Source organism: Pelophylax lessonae, assembly GCF_965119305.1.
Source record: "Pelophylax lessonae genome assembly, chromosome: 11".
Classification (NCBI taxonomy): Eukaryota; Metazoa; Chordata; class Amphibia; order Anura; family Ranidae; genus Pelophylax; species Pelophylax lessonae.
In genome coordinates this window covers 100,408,457-100,427,400 of record NC_138778.1, presented here as the reverse complement: position 1 = coordinate 100,427,400, position 18,944 = coordinate 100,408,457, and the positions used below count along the sequence as shown (strand labels likewise).

At 41.7% G+C, this 18,944-nt stretch overlaps 1 protein-coding gene across 1 annotated transcript in view; it reads left to right on the top strand.

Moving 5' to 3' along the window:
* The window catches only part of MATN4 (matrilin 4), a 97,604-nt gene that overhangs the window by 43,341 nt on the left and 35,319 nt on the right, over positions 1-18,944 (top strand). Inside the window, exons 4-7 of the mRNA XM_082272965.1 lie at positions 1,459-1,630; positions 7,913-8,035; positions 12,675-12,797; positions 18,096-18,218. Of these exons, the coding sequence (XP_082129091.1) occupies positions 1,459-1,630; positions 7,913-8,035; positions 12,675-12,797; positions 18,096-18,218 (541 nt within the window). The remainder of the gene's footprint in view (positions 1-1,458; positions 1,631-7,912; positions 8,036-12,674; positions 12,798-18,095; positions 18,219-18,944) is intronic.

Below are 18,944 nucleotides of genomic sequence, written 5' to 3'. Positions count from 1 at the left end.
ACACAATAACTGTCATGACTGGTGCAAGTGAGTGAAATAATAACCCCAACATTGGTGTAAGTGAACACAGTACTAAACCCCAGCACTGGTGTCAGTGAACACAGTACTAAACCCCAGCACTGGTGTCAGTGAACACAGTAACCCCCCCCCCCCCCCCAGCATTAGTGTTGGTGGACACAATAATAACCCCCAGTATTGATGTCATTGGACACAGTAATAACCCCCAGCACTGGTGTCAGTGAACACAGTAATAACCCCCAGCACTGGTGTCAGTGAACACAGTAATAACCCCCAGCATTGGTTTTGGTTTCAGTGAACACAGTAACCCCCCCCCCCCCCCAGCATTAGTGTTGGTGGACACAATAATAACCCCCAGTATTGATGTCATTGGACACAGTAATAACCCCCAGCACTGGTGTCAGTGAACACAGTAATAACCCCCAGCACTGGTGTCAGTGAACACAGTAATAACCCCCAGCATTGGTTTTTCAGTGAACACAGTAACCCCCCCCCCCCCAGCATTAGTGTTGGTGGACACAATAATAACCCCCAGTATTGATGTCATTGGACACAGTAATAACCCCCAGCACTGGTGTCAGTGAACACAGTAATAACCCCCAGCACTGGTGTCAGTGAACACAGTAATAACCCCCAGCATTGGTTTCAGTGAACACAGTAACCCCCCCCCCCCAGCATTAGTGTTGGTGGACACAATAATAACCCCCAGTATTGATGTCATTGGACACAGTAATAACCCCCAGCACTGGTGTCAGTGAACACAGTAATAACCCCCAGCACTGGTGTCAGTGAACACAGTAATAACCCCCAGCATTGGTTTCAGTGAACACAGTAACCCCCCCCCCCCCCAGCATTAGTGTTGGTGGACACAATAATAACCCCAAGTATTGATGTCATTGGACACAGTAATAACCTCCAGCATTGGTGTCATTGGACATAATAATACTAATAATAATCCACAGTATTGTTGTCAGTGAGTGCAATATGAACCCCCAGAGAAATGTAACCACCACTAGTAAAATGTTTGTGAGCTGATACTTCAGAGTTAACAGATCATTTAGATTCCTGAGGTCAGAAAACTGAATTACTTATTACTGGCTACAGTCTGACAGAATGTAATGTGGGAAGGCCTCTGGCTATCATTTGTAGCACCAGAACCCACTACTGTTCCTTGCCCATTAGACTAAAGTGCACTCATAATTAGGACCATCTTTCCCTCATCTAACTGAAAGAGTATAGAACCACCTAGGTTACACAAAGATTGTACAATTTAGAAAATCTTTACTAGTTATAGCAGGCACGTTTTGCAGTACTTAATATTACCTCCTAGGGTGGATGATCGATGCAAGCCAGTTCAGGCCAATTATGTCTGTACTATTTTTTAATTTTATTTGATTGTAATAACTTATTTGGTATTGGATCAATGTTATAATACAATAGAAAACTAAATCATGGGGCTGCCATATTTACTATATATTTTGCTTTGCAGTGATAGACTTGTGTGCTCAAGGAGACCATGGGTGTGAGCATCTATGTGTCAGTTCTCCTGGATCTTATACCTGTGCCTGCAGAGAGGGGTACAGACTAAACAACGATAAAAAGACTTGTTCACGTAAGTAAATCTACTTAGTTGAAATGTAGTAACTGACATTATTTTTGAAAAACAGAAAAAAAAATGTGAGAAACAAACCATGTATTTCTGCTGACCCCCTAATGGTTTACTACGTTATGGTCATTTAAGGTCAGGGAGTAAAGCGGTCATTTCCTGATCAGCAGGGGGTTTATGAGAAGCTTGACAGATGCCGAGACAGAAAGCACTGCCAAGCATGTAACAAAATCATAGGAGCAAGAGCCAAAGTCCACGTTCCAAAGATGGCAAAACTGGCCCTGGTTTTTTCTAAATAATATTAATTATATGAAAATAATATATTTAATATTGCTAATTTTACACTAACTGTTAACAGAATAATTTGTAAAGTGTAAGTCAAAATAGTTTATTTTTATTTTATTTTTTAGGTTTGGATAGAGTGAGGAGGGGTTAGAAATTAGAATTTATAACAGATTTTTATATCGGTCTATGTGTGGGCAGCAAAAAAAAAACAAATCTGTCCCAAGCTTTTTTTAGACCTCTTTGTCTCAAATGAAGGTGTATCTAAAGCCAAGACTTTTTTTTTTTTCATTACTTTCTGTCCTGTAGACTTACCCTTTTGGACAGTTGGGTCAGAGGAACAAGTAGAAGGAAACATTGGAAGAGTTTTTCTTCCTCCTATACCTGTTCTGGTGACCAAAATTTTGGATGGAGGGTTAATACCCACCTATCCCGCCACCAGCATCTCCAATCTTTGCACTGTTGCAGAGCTATAATGGTTAAAGTATCTTCAGCGTTGCACACTCCTGGGTATCTCAGATGTTATTCCATCCACTGGTTCCAAGGTCTCTAGAGGACACGATAGTGACATAGGGGCCAGTGGATGGAACCGCAGTGTGCAGCAGAATACCTGGAAATGTATTGGATGCAGAATATTATAATAATAGGAACCACTTGACCTCCAGGAAATTTACCTCCCTTGATGACCAGGTCATTTTTTGAGATACGGCACAGTGTTACTTTACTGGCAATTGCGCGGTCATGCATGACAGTACTCAAATAAAAGTTATGTTATTTTTTTCCCACAAATAGAGATTTATTTTGGTGGTATTTGATCACCACTGGGTTTTTCATTTTTTGTGCTATAAACAAAAAAAATTTGAAAATAAAAAAAACATATTTTTTACTTTCTGATCTAAAACCTATGCAATAAAAATATTTAAAAAATCAAAATTCTTCATAAATTTAGTTCAATATGAATTCTGCTATATGTTTTGGTTAAAAAAAATTCCAAAAAGCATATATTGATTGGTTTACGCAAACGTTATAGCGTCTAGGAACTATGGAATATATTTATGAAATTTCTATTTAGTAATTTCTAGATCAGTAGAGGGTGACTTCAATCAGTGACTTATAGCGGGACTGCGTTATTGCAGCGGACGATCAGATTCTAACTGACACTTTTGAAACTTTGCGGGAACCAGTGACACTAATAACTGACACTTTTGACACTTTGCGGAAACCAGTGACACTAATACAGTGATCAGTACGAAAACTTTACACTGTCACTGTACTAATGACATTGGCTGAGAAGCGGTTAAACAACTAGGATGTGTATTACCAAGGATTGGCGGGTGTTGGCGGACCTCCAGTTCCCAGCACCCCCAGATTGGCTTCTGCTTTGAATAATCACAGCAGAGTGGCCTGCCGGCGGCGCGGACATGCCCACTGCAGACGGAAGTGTAGAATGATGCATATATATATATATATACATATTATTCTGCACAGCAGAGCTGCCCTGTAGCAGTAAAACTGCTATGGGGTGGTCTAAAAGTGGTTAAAGGCAACAGAAATTGATGGCACAGGCAGTGGGGCAGGTGAGTATTAACCATTTTTTTTTTTTTGCAGGTTAATCTTTATGTAAACCTTTTTCAACTAGCAATAGAGTCCCTTTTAGGTTTAGATGCCTCTAGTTGTAGATGGGCATTCTCACCGTGTGCTTTCTCAGATGAAAGTCTGAGGGGTTATTAAAAATGGGCTCTACAGGGCTTTGCAGAGGCTGCAGATATGAAGCAAAGGTATTTTTAACTTGGGTACCACCTGTGAAAATCGTCTATTGAATTTAATAGGGCTGCACTGCAACAGCATGCAATGCACATAATTGCGACGCTGTATTGCGGCATTATAGCCTTGAAGTTGGACCAAAGTATTCTCTGATTGGATGAGCTGGAGAGCTGGGGCACATCACTCTCTCCACCTCATCCAAAGGGATAACATTTTGTATTCATTCAGAGAATGCAAAGCATTCTCTCAATGGCACCTGTGCTGAGCGGCCAACCTCCTGTATTCACAATGCATCAGGTCAGCTGCTCAGCACAGGATCCAAAAACAAGAGGAGATCAGTGGAATAGTGATGTCTATCTACTTTAGTGATTTCCAGGGCATAAGCCAGGTATGGTATATACTATACATAGCTACATCGGTCCAAGCTGAAGAACTGTCACTATGTATAACATAATAATGCTTGGAATACTTTTTTAACGCAGGTCTCCTAATGCATTCTATCATGATTCTATGGAGCAACATTGCCTGCTCAAGCCCTGGAGAAAGAAGGGGGATTTCCCTTAACCGCTTGCCGACCGCCTGCCGCATATATACTGCAGCAGGCTGGCTCGGCTGCGCGAATCAACGTATGGGTACGTTGGTTCGCGGGAGCGATGCTGGGGGCAAGCGCGCGCCGCCAGCGTCACGCTCCCACCCACACTAGGCAGCGGTGATGCTATACCACGGGGCTGGCGGCCTCGATTGCCAATGGGCGCTGCGATCACTCCCCGCTGAGTGAGAACACTGGTCATCTGTTGTAAACACAGCTAAACATTGTTCTCTCTTAAATGATCACAGGGCGCCTGTGATCCTTTTATATATGATCACAGGTCTCTGTTGTCATTTCACAAGCCTATCCCCCATACAGTTAGAAAACACCCCCTAGGCTGACAATTAACCCTTTGATCACCCCTAGGTTAACCCATTCCCTGCCAGTATCAATAATACAGTAATAGTGCATATTTTTAGCATTAAATACTGTAGTAATGTCACTGGTCCCCCCAAAAGTGTCAAAAATGTCAGTTAGGGGTCTGATCTGCCTGCCGCGATGTTGCAGTCCCACTAAAAATCGCAGATTGCCGCCATTACTTGTAAAAAAAAATAAATAAATAAAAATTACATAAATATTTCCCCTGCTTTGTAGACGCGATATTTTTTGCACAAACCAATCAAAATATGATTATTGCGATTTTTTTTATACCACAAATATGTAGCAGAATACAAATTGGCCTGAAAGGATGAAAAAAATTGGTTTTTAGATTTTTTTTGGGGAATGTTATACAGCAGAATGTAAAAAAATATTGTTTTGTTCTTTTTTTCAGAATTGTCACTTTTTTTTTGTTTACAGCGCAAAAAATTAAAATCGCACAGGTGATCAAATACCACCAAAAGAATGCTCTATTTGTTTGAAAAAAAGGACATCAATTTTATTTGGGTACTGTGTCTAGCAATTTTCCGTTAAATTAACGCAGTGCCGAATCGCAAAAAATGGCCTGGTCATTAAGGGGGCAAATCCTTCCGGTCCAGAAGTGGTTAAGTGTATCCATGATACTTTTTTATTTGCATTAGCAAGCTTTTGGGGTGTATCCCCTTCTTCAAAGTCCAAGTAGTACTGAAACTTTTTGTACTAGTACTGCTTGGACCTTGAAGATGGAGGTATACAGCTTGTCCTGTAAATTTGGATGATAGTGCAAGTTACAAAAAGTATCATGGACAATACTCAACTGTTTTTGTAGCACATACACTAATACGGCTACAATCACTTTGAGCATGCATTTGATCCTAATCTCCTAACCATTAAATGTTTCAAAAATACCTTTAATTTAAATGAATGTGTAGGTAGGTGCCTAAAAAAAGTGTTAATGTGTTTTCCTTTTCTGTTCCTGTTTTTTATGTCTGTGCTCTTGTTTTCAAGTTATCTGAATTAGCTAGGTGCAATTTTTTACATATAGATGTGTGGTGGATCTGAGGAATTGGTTGGATAGACTTTCCCACCAATTTTCTAGAGATCCACATACAAAGTGCTCGCTGAAATGCCCTAAGAGCTCTACCTGGGAAATACTGTCATAATGTTGGCTGTTATGGTGGTGGACTGTGCCCCAGTTGGGGGGGGGGGGGGTTGGAGCTTGCCTGAGGGGCTGGGAATAGGAGGAATCTGATGGACTTTCAGTTACCAACTATGGACTTACTGCCTTTAAGGAACGTTGCCATCGTGGACTCTAAAGGCACTTACTACCTCTGTGGAGTCTTTACCTTTATGGACTCTTGCCTTAATTAACTGCTCATAAACTTGCTGTTAACTTGCTGTTTACCCTAAGAGCACTAGAGCATCTCTGTACAGGATTTCATATAAGAAGTTGCTTTGCAAAGACTGTTCTTCTATGTTTGCAATTCTTCAGTAAAGACTGTTTGTGTTCCTTTAATTGCCTGGTCTGAAGTGGTGCATTGCATGGTGTATCTAAAGAACAGGGCTTGTAACTATGAGATGGTAGATTAGAGGGGACACAGTACGTTTTAGTCCAGCATATAGTTTGCTGTCTAATGTAGGCTACAGTGCTGTTGGTAAGGAGAACCATACATGTGTCATGTGTCCTTGCCTAAAACAGCCAACCAGCCAGTGAATGGGTGACTTGGCATGGGGTGACTGCTACTCTGGAAGTGAAGGGGGTTAGGTGCTTGGCATTTTAACTTGCGGCCAGTTCCCCACATACTGGCACTGGACCCATTGCACAGCGTACCTAAGGTCCTAGCCTGGAAGTCATGGGAGAGTTAGGTTACTGTATGTAGAGAAGGGGCCCCAAAGATAGAGAGAGCAAGCATGTAGTTACATATGGCGCTTTTCCACTGCATGGAACCAAACGGTTCGGCTCGCCTATGTGCTTTTCCTCTGCTGGTACCGCATGGTACGGTGTAGGAACGTTTCGGTAAGGTACGGTACGGTGGCGCTTTTCCACTGCATGGAACCGAACGGTACGGCTCTCTAAAACAGTACCACCTCAATTGTGGTTCCAAGAGGTACCATACCGGTACTATATCCCACAATCCTTTGCATGCAGTCACTACTAGCCACTGATTGGTCAGAGAATCGTTGTTATCCCACCCACTTAACTTTAGTACTACTTTAGTGGAAAAGCAAACCATATCGTACCGTACCGAACCGTTCAACAGCGTACCATGCGGTACCAGCAGTGGAAAAGCAAACCGGGCCAAGCAGGGCCGAGTAGAGCCGAGCCGGTACTTGCAGTGGAAAAGTGCCAAAAGTGCGGTTCATTCCCTGTATCCAATGGTAACTGTGGCGTAATCAAAGAAAGAGTTTGACCGCACTCATAACCAAGTATTGGTTATGAGTAAGCGATCTATAGAATTGTGAATTGCGTCAACCTGTCCCATGTCTGTGTGATGCACTGAATATATTCAAGTTTTATGGGGAATAAAACACTTCCACTTCATTAACTCCTGAGTGCGGTCAAACTGTTTCTTTGATTGCTTGATGACTGGATGGCAGATCCGACCTGCACCGGAGTGCTTTGCCTCACCTGAGCAGTTTTTTTTTTGTTACTACAATTGTTTATCCACTGGTAACTGTGGACATGTCAGTCACTGGGAAGAAAGTGACAGGTATTGCTGGGTTGGTGGATGCCAGTGCAGGCTCTGTGGCACCAGTTCCCAAATGCTACACATCCGGGAGTTGGTATTCTCTAACTGTAGTCGGAGTCTGGAGTGTTTAGTGTTAAAATTACAGCAAGTTAGCCTTGAGTTGCTAGAGGGTTAACGGTGTGCTTTGTGGCTGGCTTCTCATTCTGGAGTTGTGCTTTAATGCTGATTTTGCATGACCAAAAACTCATGCCTAGAAACTAGGAAATCAGCGAATGTAGTTCCCAGTGTCCCCCACTAGGGTGCCTAAGCCCCACCCTCAAACTTCTGTACTAGATGCTCCTCCATATATATCCAAATATGTATTGTCTGTTTAGACAGGGAGCAGCCTAGAACCTGAACAATAACCACATGCACTATATTTTCATTAGGGATCTGCTTTTTTGAATAAAAACACACTTTACAGTAAATCTGTCAGAGCCAATTTTCACTTTTATCTGTCTAGAATTATCATACACACATCAGACTTAAAAAAAAAGGAGAATGAGGTGGCATTCATAACAAAAAAGTCCCCCTGATTTATTGATTTATTAATTTGTTTTCCTATAGCAATAGACCTGTGTGCTCTGGGGAACCACGGCTGTGAACAGCTCTGTGTCAGCTCTCCGGGCTCATATACCTGTGCCTGTCGTACCGGATACAAACTGAACAATGACAAGAAGACTTGTTCAAGTAGGTGGACGGAGTTTATTAATCGACTCTTGCATTTGTCTATAAGATGTTTCTGTATATTTTACAAATGCAATTCTAAGATCTTTATATCACCACTTCAATTTAGGTTGGAGTGGGAAGAATTAGGCCCGGTCCACATATATCCGGCAAGGGTTTCAGCCTGGGGTCCGGTGCGTGTCTGTTCACCGGCTGATGTATGAATCAGGTCTAAATTTTTGCCTGAATTCGCACCTGAACCGCACACATACACGCAAAGCACCCTTTTGGAATCTGGACCATGGCTGCCCCGGACATGTGTGAACCGTCTCCAATGAGAGCCGGTCGCACTCGTATGCCATGCGAACTGGATGCGAGGAAACCCGCATCCAATTCGCACATATGTGAACCTGGCCTTACACCCTCTGACAGTTTTTTTTTATTGCTCTTTATGTCACAGCTGGGGTGTTTTCCCTTCATGTATAGATGTGATTTAACAATATGGAAATAGAATTTATAAAGGTGTTTTTAGGTGTAAGCAGGGACAAAAAAAAAAAATAAAGATGGCACATATGATGCATTCTATCACCAGCATTACCACAGTAGGCTATGTATTTGTTTTATTGCCTGTTGATCCTGCCAGTTCTCTTTCCACTATCTGTAAATGGCTAAGCTGCTGGTAGACTTTAACCACTTTACCACCGGAGGATTTTTCTATCTTACGTCTGGGCCACTTTTTGACAATTGTGCGGTCATGCAACGCTGTACCCAAACGAAATTTACGTCCTTTTTTTCCCCACAAACAGAGCTTTCTTTTGGTGGTATTTGATCACCTCTGCGATTTTTACTTTTTGCGCTATAAACAAAAAAAGAGCGACAATTTTGAAAAAAATAACAATATTTTTCAAATTTTTTTATATGAAATTCCCCCCCAAAAAAATGTAAAAATCAAATTTTTTTATCATTTTAGGCCAATTTGTTTTCTGCTACATATTTTTGGTAAAAAAAAATTGCAATAAGCGTATTTTGATTGGTTTGCGCAAAAGTTATTGTGTTTACTAACTAAGGGAAAGATTTTTGTCATTTTTGGTGTTTTTTTTTTTAACGAGTAATGGCGGCGATCTGCGATTTTTTTGCGGGACTGCGACATTGCGGCGGACAGATCGGACCCTTGACTGACATTTTTGACACTTTTGGGGTTACCAGTGACATTACTACAGTAATCAGTGCTATAAATATGCACTGTTACTGTAAAAATGACACTGGCAGGGAAGGGGTTAATTTTATTGGAGAGGGAGGGGTTAATGTATGCCTGGTGCTTACTGACATGTGTGGGGGGAGGTGACTATGTGACAGGGACAGATCGCAGGTTCAGCTATGCTGAACCCTGCAATCTGACCCTGCCTGTCACTTAGAAGATCCGCCCGCTTTGTTTACACAAGCGGGCGGATCTCCTCACTCGATCCCCTGGCCCGACACCCGCTGTGACTGAATACAGCGGGAGCAAGCCTGTGGTGGCGCGCATGCGCCGCCGAGAAGGGGGAGTGTCTGACAATAACGAACCACTTTGCCGCAGTAGAGCTCCAGTGAGCAGCAGCAAAGTGGTTAAAACAGTCAGCATTTATTTATATGGCTTTTTCTATTTTTCTGAAAGAAAAAAAAAAGTTGGTGTATTTTTTGAAAACTATTGGTTGTAGTTGGGATTTTTTGTGTCCCCTAAAGTGGTTATAAAGCCTAAACATTTTTTTTACCTGAGTGCATTGCTTTCATTCAGATCAAAGAAATGTTGAGGCATCAGTATGCCCCCTCACCCTCCCTTTTACTTACTTGAGCCTCCTTTTGATCCAGCCTGGTGCACATCTTAAGCTCTTCTTTCTATAGGCCATCTCAACAGGGAGCAAGAGAGGGTGACTATTTTTTTACATGCGGTGGGGCCATGGGGAATAAATGTAGCCACCCTCTAGCAGATAGATCACAGCAAAAAAAAAAAAAGGAATGAAAAGATTTGGTGAAGGCTGAGAGTAATAAAATAACTTTTCTGAGTTAAGAATACATTCCTAAAATAAATGTATTTTTTAATTCAGAGTTTATTGATTCATTAACTATTGTTATTTTTAGTAATTAGATAGCTATTTTTAATTTCTCTAAAGCTTGGAATGATTTTTAAGGCAAATAGTGATAATTATTATTCGGTGAAATGAGTCAAAGGACTGTAGGAAAATAGAACTAATCTAGATATTTAATGCAAAATGAAGAATACATGATCAAAGTACATTGCTGAAATCAATTATATTCCTTGCTAGAAGTAGATATACAGGCAGTTACTGTATAGCAGGAAAAAATGGGGGAGTTCTTGATTTTTAATGCCACCCAACCAATATTTATGGAGATGTAGCATCCCTCTGACACTCCAAAGGCAGCAAAGCACCTCCAGAGGCCAGGGGCAGGCTATAATTTTACCCCATGGCTGAGCCCTTGGCTAAAATAGGGAAAGCGAGAAAGGACATTGGTCCCAGTCACTTTTGCCTTTTTAAACTTTTATTGCAAAACATTAAGGAGGGGAGGGTTAGGGGTCCCAGATACCCTAGCAGATCACTTATAGACTCTCCAGATCCAGATCAATGTCCAGCTTCACAGTGGCAGAACCTTTAAGCCGATTTGGCAACACTGTGAGCTCATTCCCAAATTTCAGTGTGTTCTCCAAATGAGTCAACGGGCCCTTTTGAAAGACCAGACTTCTACCTGGCTCTATCCAGAAAGGGGCCTCCCCTGGTTCTCCTCTTAGGTACAGCTACCTCCAGAACAGGCAGGACAGCTTTAGGATCACTTTAGCACACATTAGGCCCAAAATCAGGCTATTGGACCTAACAGCAGAGCTCCATCCAGCTGCACCTCCCTAGACCTCAGCTCAGGGAAAAAGAGAGCACATGGTCTGTTTCAAATATTTATATCCTCCCCCAACATGCACCAGTGACACAAACCTCCTACTGGATTGGCGATAGGTAATATAAATATTCATAACTTAGTTTTGTGTGTGAAATCCCATACAAAGACCAGTGATACCAGTAACATCGAGAAATCACAAGCCAAGCTAAGCTTAGGGGAAAAAAAACAGGTGAAAACTTTACAATCTGTGACCTAACTACAGCCCACCCAAAAGCTAAATTTAGGCTAGTAGCCTAGGACAAGGGGGCTATACTGATAATTACAGAAAATGCAAATGTAGGTCTTTCCCAGAAATGTAGGTTTAATTTTCTTCTTCTTCTTTTTTATTGCAGGTAAAAAATGGTAGGTTAGTAGCCCCCATTTAGGAAAAGGGGGCTACAAAATGAAATTTGTGTCTTTCCCAGAAACACGAGTTTTAACTTCACATGTTGGTAGAGTAACTTTTCCCATTATTAGTAACTCTTCTTCTTTATTGCAGGTAAACAATGGATCCCAAGCAGAAGTAACACACCGTCATTGAGTTTTTGACAATAAGAGCATGCTTCTTCTGCTTGGAATCCATTATTTACCTGCAAAGAAAAAGAAGAAGAATTACTACAGAGGAAGAGATACTCCAACATTTGATATTTGAATGACCTTGTGTAAGGTAATAAACAAAACATTATGCCTGCTTTTGCATTACTTTTGGTACAGGCTTAAACCCCTTGTACATTGAAAGTGGGCAAGACCTCAAATGTATTGAAGTTATATGGTTCAACATTACAACCAATTATTGCCATTACTAAGAACCTCTGTTAGTCACAGGTAAACTGGGAGCACCTAAACGATACAGGAACACTAGTCTGAATGCTTATCATTACTGCGAGTGCTGTATAGACATTTGACTACCCCAGGAACCCACTTTAGGGCATACACCATAACCAGTAATACTAACACTGGAAATGTAACAACTGTTAATGAAGATTTGATAAACCATAACTGTAGGGAGGGAAAGAAATCATGCACTGCATGCAAGTGATCAGATCAGTGTTATATATCCAACATCTACCTAAACTGGTTTATATACCCTGTGGCCCCCCCAGAGCTTGATCGTAAAAAAATTCCTCCTGTCTATATTAGTTCTATCCTTCCTAAACAGGCTTCCTAGACTGCTAACGTCCTGCCCAGACAGCTGAGCTTAGTGCTGATGCTTCAGGAGGTGGTAGAGTGACCTGAGCATGCAAGGGTTTCTCACAAGGGAGAGCTCTTGTAATGCTGAGGATGATGGGCGCTCATTGTATGGTGTATCCCAGTGGTCCTCAACCCTGGCCTACAGGGCCCACTAACAGGCCAGATTTGCAAGATAACTGAAATACATCCCAGGTGATATCATTTGCTGCTCAGTGATTGCAGTACTCTAGTCTGCATCTCCCCAAGGTAATACTTAAAATCTGGCCTGTTAGTGGGCCCTGAGGACCGGAGTTGAGGACCACTGGTGTATCCTAGTGTCTAGGAAAGGACAGGTCTGATCTCTACAGTGGGAGTTTTTTGGCCAGGCTTTTGCTATTTTTTTCATTGCCTATAGGTAAGGTCTTTAAACTAGGCAACATTTTGCAAAGCTGCACAAGGGTTTTAACTTACTGGGGCCCCTTGACTGCATAGTCTATTTTAGTCCGATTGTGAGCCTTTACACTTTACAGACTGCCCCACTATACTTATTTTTGTATTTGTTTTGCAGTGATAGACCTGTGTGTTCAAGGAAACCATGGCTGTCAGCAGCTCTGTATCAGCTCCCTTGGCTCCTATACCTGTGGATGTCGTACAGGCTTCCAGCTGAACAATGATAAGAAGACTTGTTCAAGTAAGTGCCAATATGCCACTTCTCCTAAAAAGCAATGCCCAGGAAACCAGTTAGCTACTATCCAGAAAACACAGAAACTGAGCTAATGTCAAAAAGACCATCCAATTTACAATTTTTGTGTAATCCACTGCATTGCAAACCAGGAGAGAGCACCTCCAAGAGTCACTGGAATTGTATTTGCATCCGGTAGCACCCATCACAAATCAATTTCCAAGCTTGTATGAATTGGATTGGTGGCTGGGAGAAATTTTCTAATACTAACATTCTTTACATCAGTCTTGGAATTCTTCTCGCACTTCAAAAACAGAGGTTCTCAAAATGCCAGATAACTGTCAATAAATACTGGGGTGGACTGGTGCACTATAACAAAGCTGGGATAAAAAAACAGATGTAGGCTGTACTCCTTGGTTGTATGTCAAGGCTTAAGTTCAAATTCTGTCCGGTATGTATGTTAACCTTGGTCCTTTAAGGACGGGGGAGGAATCAACACAATTGGCCAATGATTTTAAACTAATCAATGGTCTGATAGACATACAGTATCTCCATAAGTGAGTACACCCCTCACATTTTTGTAAATATTATATTATATCTTTTCACGTGACAACACTGAAGAAATGACACTTTGCTACAAAGTGTAAAGTAGTGAGTGTACAGCTTGTATAACAGTGTACAATTTTTTGTCCCCTCAAAATAACTTAACACACAGCCATTATTGTCTAAACCACTGACAACAAAAGTGAGTACATCCCTAAAGGTACATGTCCAAATTGGGCCCAATTAGTCATTTTTCCCTCCCCGGTGTCATGTGACTAGTTAGTGTTACAAGGTCTCAGGTGGAATGGGAGCAGGTGTGTTTAATTTGGTGTTATCACTCTCACTCTCTCATACTGGTCACTGGAAGTTCAACATGGTACTACATGGCAAAGAACTCTCTGAGAACCTGAAAAAAATAATTATTGCTCTACATAAAGATGGCCTAGGCTATAAGATTGCCAAGACCCTGAAACTGAGCTTCAGCACAGTGGCCAAGACCATACAGCAGTTTAACAGGACAGGTTCCACTCAGAATAGGCCTCGCCATGGTCGACCAAAGGAGTTGAGTGCATGTGCTCAGTGTCATATCTAGAGGTTGTCTTTGGGAAATAAAAATATGAGTGCTGCCAGCATTGCTGCAGAGGTTGAAGGGGTGGGGGGGTCAGTCTTTCAGTGCTCAGACCATATGCCGCACACTGCATCAAATTGGTCTACATGGCTGTCATCCCAGAAGGAAGCCTCTTCTAAAGATGATGCACAAGAAAGCCCGCAAACAGTTTGCTAAAAAAACAAGCAGACTAAGGACATGGATTACTGGAACCATGTCCTGTGGTCTGATGAGACCAAGATAAACTTATTTGGTTCAGATGGTGTCAACTGTGTGTGGCGGCAACCAGGTGAGCAGTACAAAGACCAGTGTGTCTTGCCTACAGTCAAGCTTGGTGGTGGGAGTGTCATGGTCTGGGGCTGCATGAGTGCTGCCACCACTGGGGAGCTAGAGTTCATTGAGGGAACTATGAATGCCAACATGTACTGTGACATACTGAAGCAGAACATGATCCCCTCCTTTCTGAGACTGGGCCGCAGGGCAGTATTCCAACATGGTAACGACCCCAAACACACCTCCAAGATGACCACTGCCTTGCTAAAGAAGCTGAGGGTAAAGGTGATGAACTGGGCAAACATGTCTCCAGACCTAAACCCTATTGAGCATTTGTGGGGCATCCTCAAACGGAAGGTGGAGGAGCGCAAGGTCTCTAACATCCACCAGCTTTGTGAGGTTGTCATGGACGAGTGGAAGAGGACTCCAGTGGCAACCTGTGAAGCTCTGGTGAACTCCATGACCAAGAGGGTTAAGGCAGTGCTGGAAAATAATTGCGGCCACACAAAATATTGACACTTTTGGCCCAATTTGGACATTTTTTACTTAGGGGTGTACTCATTTTTGTTGCCAGTGGTTTAGACATTAATGGCTGTGTATTGAGTTATTTTGAGGGGACAGTACATTTATACTGTTATACAAGCTGTACACTCACTTTACATTGTAGCAAAGTGTCACTTCTTCAGTGTTGTCACATGAAAAGATATAATAAAATATGTACAAAAATGTGAGGGGTGTACTCACTTTTGTGAGATACTGTACTTATGTGACAAGGCAAGACACTCCTAGCACCGTTGTTACTTCCTCACAAAGAGTAGTATAACATTAAAAATATCCAATCTTGGCATTTATCTTTTCATTCAGTGATGAGACCCTAGTGTTTTTTTTTTTTTGCTCTGTCTGCTGTGTGACCCAATGAGTTGAACTTTTCTGAACTTTTCTTTAATTAAAGGAAAAAACAATATATGTGACCAAAAACAATTAAACAGCAGTTCATGGACTTTAAAGACACTACCAAACTATAAAGTGCCCGTAAAGTCCATGAACTTTGATTTTTTTGGTCACATAATTAAGGGTAAAAAAGTGTTCATTATGCCATCAAATTGATTCTGATTCATTTTGCTTCTAATTTAAAATGAAAAAACAAGGGAAGGCAATAGATTTCCAATGCCAGTGTGTAACCACTTGTGTTATCCTTTTTTTAAAAAAGTCAAGCCCTCAATAAAAAGACTGCATGAAGAACCTAGTGTGTCACAGTAGTGTCTTCTGCCCTGCTTCAAATCACCCCCCCCTTTACAGTAGTGTCCTCTGGCCCCCTCCCACAGGGATGTCCTCTATCCTCTCTCACATCATCCCCCCACCATAGTGTTCTTTGCCCCCCACACAGTAGTGTCCTCTGCCCCCCCCCCCCCACAAACACACATGGTAGTGTCCTCTGCCCTCCCACACGGTCGTGTCCTCCGCTCCCCCCCACATACAGTGGTTTCCCCTGTCTCCCCCCCCCATAGCAGTGTCCCCTGCCTCCCATTGTAGTGTCCAGTGCCCCCCAAAAGCAGTGTCCTCTGCCCCCCCTCCCCCAAAGCAGTGTCCTCTGCACCCCCCCCCCATAGTGTCCTCTTCCCTCCCTCCCCACAGTAGTGTCCCATGCCCCCCCCCCAAAGAAGTGCTCTCTGTCCCCCACAAGTAGAGACATTTGCCCCCTTCACAACACACTGCCATGTGTTGGTAGCTCTCTCTTACCTTACACCAGCTGTACATACATCAGGGCGGAGTGGGAGGCAGCAAAGTGCTGGATGGAGGGCAGGAGCTGCCAGAGTTAACTTTCATGGTAACAAGCTAATAATTGGTTGCTAGTACCACCTAGCAACCAATCACCTTCTGATTAACTCACAAAGTTAACTAAAGCCGCTCCCGTGCTCCCACCCTCCAGCCAACACTGTTTTGCCTTTCGTTCTGCTCTGCTATTAAAAGAAGGGTGGTAAAGACTGGGGGGAAGCTGGAGGGGAATCGGCACAGCCCTGTTCGTGATCTACCTGTCGGCTTCCATGATCGACAGGTAGATCCTAATCGACAAGTTGCGGACCCTGGATATAATAAATCAACTGCTAGATCTAATGTTAGAGGGGGTCAAAGGCCTCAGAGGATGGTAAATTTGTGGGTACCATCTAACCAAGCATGCCGTTTTTTGCCTATGGACTAGAAAGCAGGGTAAGACACCTCCAGCACCAGCTTATCTCAGGGAAAAAAAAAAATAACTATACAATACTGGTCCCTTTTTTGTTTATAGACATAAGATTGACATGCAACCTATACAAAATTAACTGGGTTTTGATAATCTTCTATAGTCAGAATAAAAACATTAAAGTACTGTATATCTAAAGCCAAAATGTTTTTGGTCAAGAAATAAAAAACGTGTCAGTCAAAACTATTTTTTTCTTTTTTTTTTTTTTTTCTTTTTTTTTTTAGTTTTAGGGTGGGAAAGGATTACATTCCTTTTCATTTTTTTAATAACATCTATGGATTTTTCTTTTACTTTCTATCCCAGTAACAGGAAATAAGGTAAAATCTGCAACAGGCACAGACTTGACCTTTGAACCATAACCACAACCATTATATGATGAAAAAAAAACTAAAAAATATTACTGAAAATGTATAACCTGTGGTCTGTCAATTGCTAAGTGAATTCTACCAATACTTTTCACATTTTCATAAATATCCAAGGGTACTCTCCACCTTGACATGTAAGTTTATACTGTAACTGTGCAACACAGTACTGATGAGATCAATCAACTCAATCCAACCATACAAATTACAGTTTAATTGCCTGATCACCTTCAGTTCTACCAACTATGTTGGTAGATTTGTGTAGCGCTCTGATGCCCAACCTACAGCCCTGAGGGCCTCTGCATGCAGAGTGCTGAAGCATTATGTGTGTATAAGGCATGTAAAATTCATGCTAGTGGTCCATGGGATTCAAAATTCTGAATTTAGTAGTCCATGAGGTCTGAAAGGTTGGCCACCCCTGTTTTAGAACATTTAAAGGTGATTGAACAGAGATGATATAATCTGATAGTAGCATGTATGCCCAACTTTAGCATTAAGGTAGAAGACAATTTACCATGAATAGCAATTATTTTTTTGAAATAAAACACAGTAGTAAATGGAAACCTAGCCTATTATATTTGGACTAAACAAGGTTGAAATACCAAGAATGTCCTCCTGGGGGGTACAACAATTTTGGTAAGAAAAGGTGGATGACACAAGGGCCAATTTTTAATGGACAGACTCCAGAATAGCCTGAGAAAAGTGTAGATACAGAAAATTAGAAGGTTCTATCTTGTACTTGTAGGCATCTTTTAGCCATATTGCTAGCTCCATACACTAACTTGTAATAGGTTGACAAATCTCACGGTCACAGCTGTGTGTTCATTTATTCTTTCTTTGATTGTAAATTCACTTTGATCAACTGGAATATGAAAATGGATGGTATAGTTGCATTACTCTTCTGAGACAAAATGTTTCTAGTCTGTAGAACATCTTAATGAAGAGACTGGAGCACAAAGTACAAAGTCAACAAAGAGCTTTTATGTTAAGTCTGCATGAAAGCCTGTCTGATGTAGATAGCACCATTTCATTAAAACAATAACAAAATCAACTTTTAGATTGTTCCAGTTGGAGTTGAAACAGTCCAGTCTACCTGACCTTTCTCTACAAAGATTTCTTTCAAGAATGTGAAATAGCTGTGTATTCTTCCATTGCTTCAAATAAGAAGAGGTCTTAGATAGGACTGTGATGTTACAGGGTGGCGGGCATCCAGCGGTTATATGAGAAGGATCTAGAAGTCATAAGCTACGTCTGATTACCCTGTCTCTTCTAAATTGCAGTGATTGACTATTGTTCATACGGCAATCACAGCTGTCAGCATGAATGTGTGGGCATCCTGAATGGCTACTTCTGTCGTTGCAACGAGGGCTACACTCTTCAAAATGATGGGAAGACTTGTCTGGGTGAGTTGAAAGTCCAAGGCCAGAGCAGAAATTACACACTATGCACACAAATCCCTATTTCCAACTAGAATGAATGAATGCCCATGCTCCATCACAACTATTCCAATGTACTGTATTATCTACTTCTACTAAATGAACCAAATATTTATTTTCAGCAAATTATATTTCTTCATTCTATAGCTGACATGTTACAGAAACAGGCACACTTTCCTAACTTTCTAATGGCTCGTTTCCACTGAGCTTTCTGGTACGGTTCGGTACGGTACGCTATTTATGCCGTTTCCATTATGAATGGTACCCTAATTCCGAACCGTACCGTACCACTTTTTGGTACCCTTTCGTTGGGGTACCAAGCACATTAGTACCGTACCAACAGGGTGGAGCTACACTCTGCAGGACTTTGATTGGTTGACAGAGAATCGTCTATCACAGCTTTCCTGCTACACCACGCCTATCATGAAAGGGTACTATTGGCAGTGGAAACGCAATGTGTTCCGTTCCGAACCGTACCGTACTGAACCAAACCGTACCGTACCACTCAGTGGAAACGAGGCATTAAACTACAACGATGGACAATGTTTTGTGCCAATATTTTCAGAAATAAGGCTCACGCTTGCCCGTTCCGTTTTTTGCCAAGTATGGACATCAAAATTGAATCAAACTCTTACAAATGAATGCTTGGTTTTTAGAGCACTGTAAGAGAAAACAAGATCACATTATTTGTCA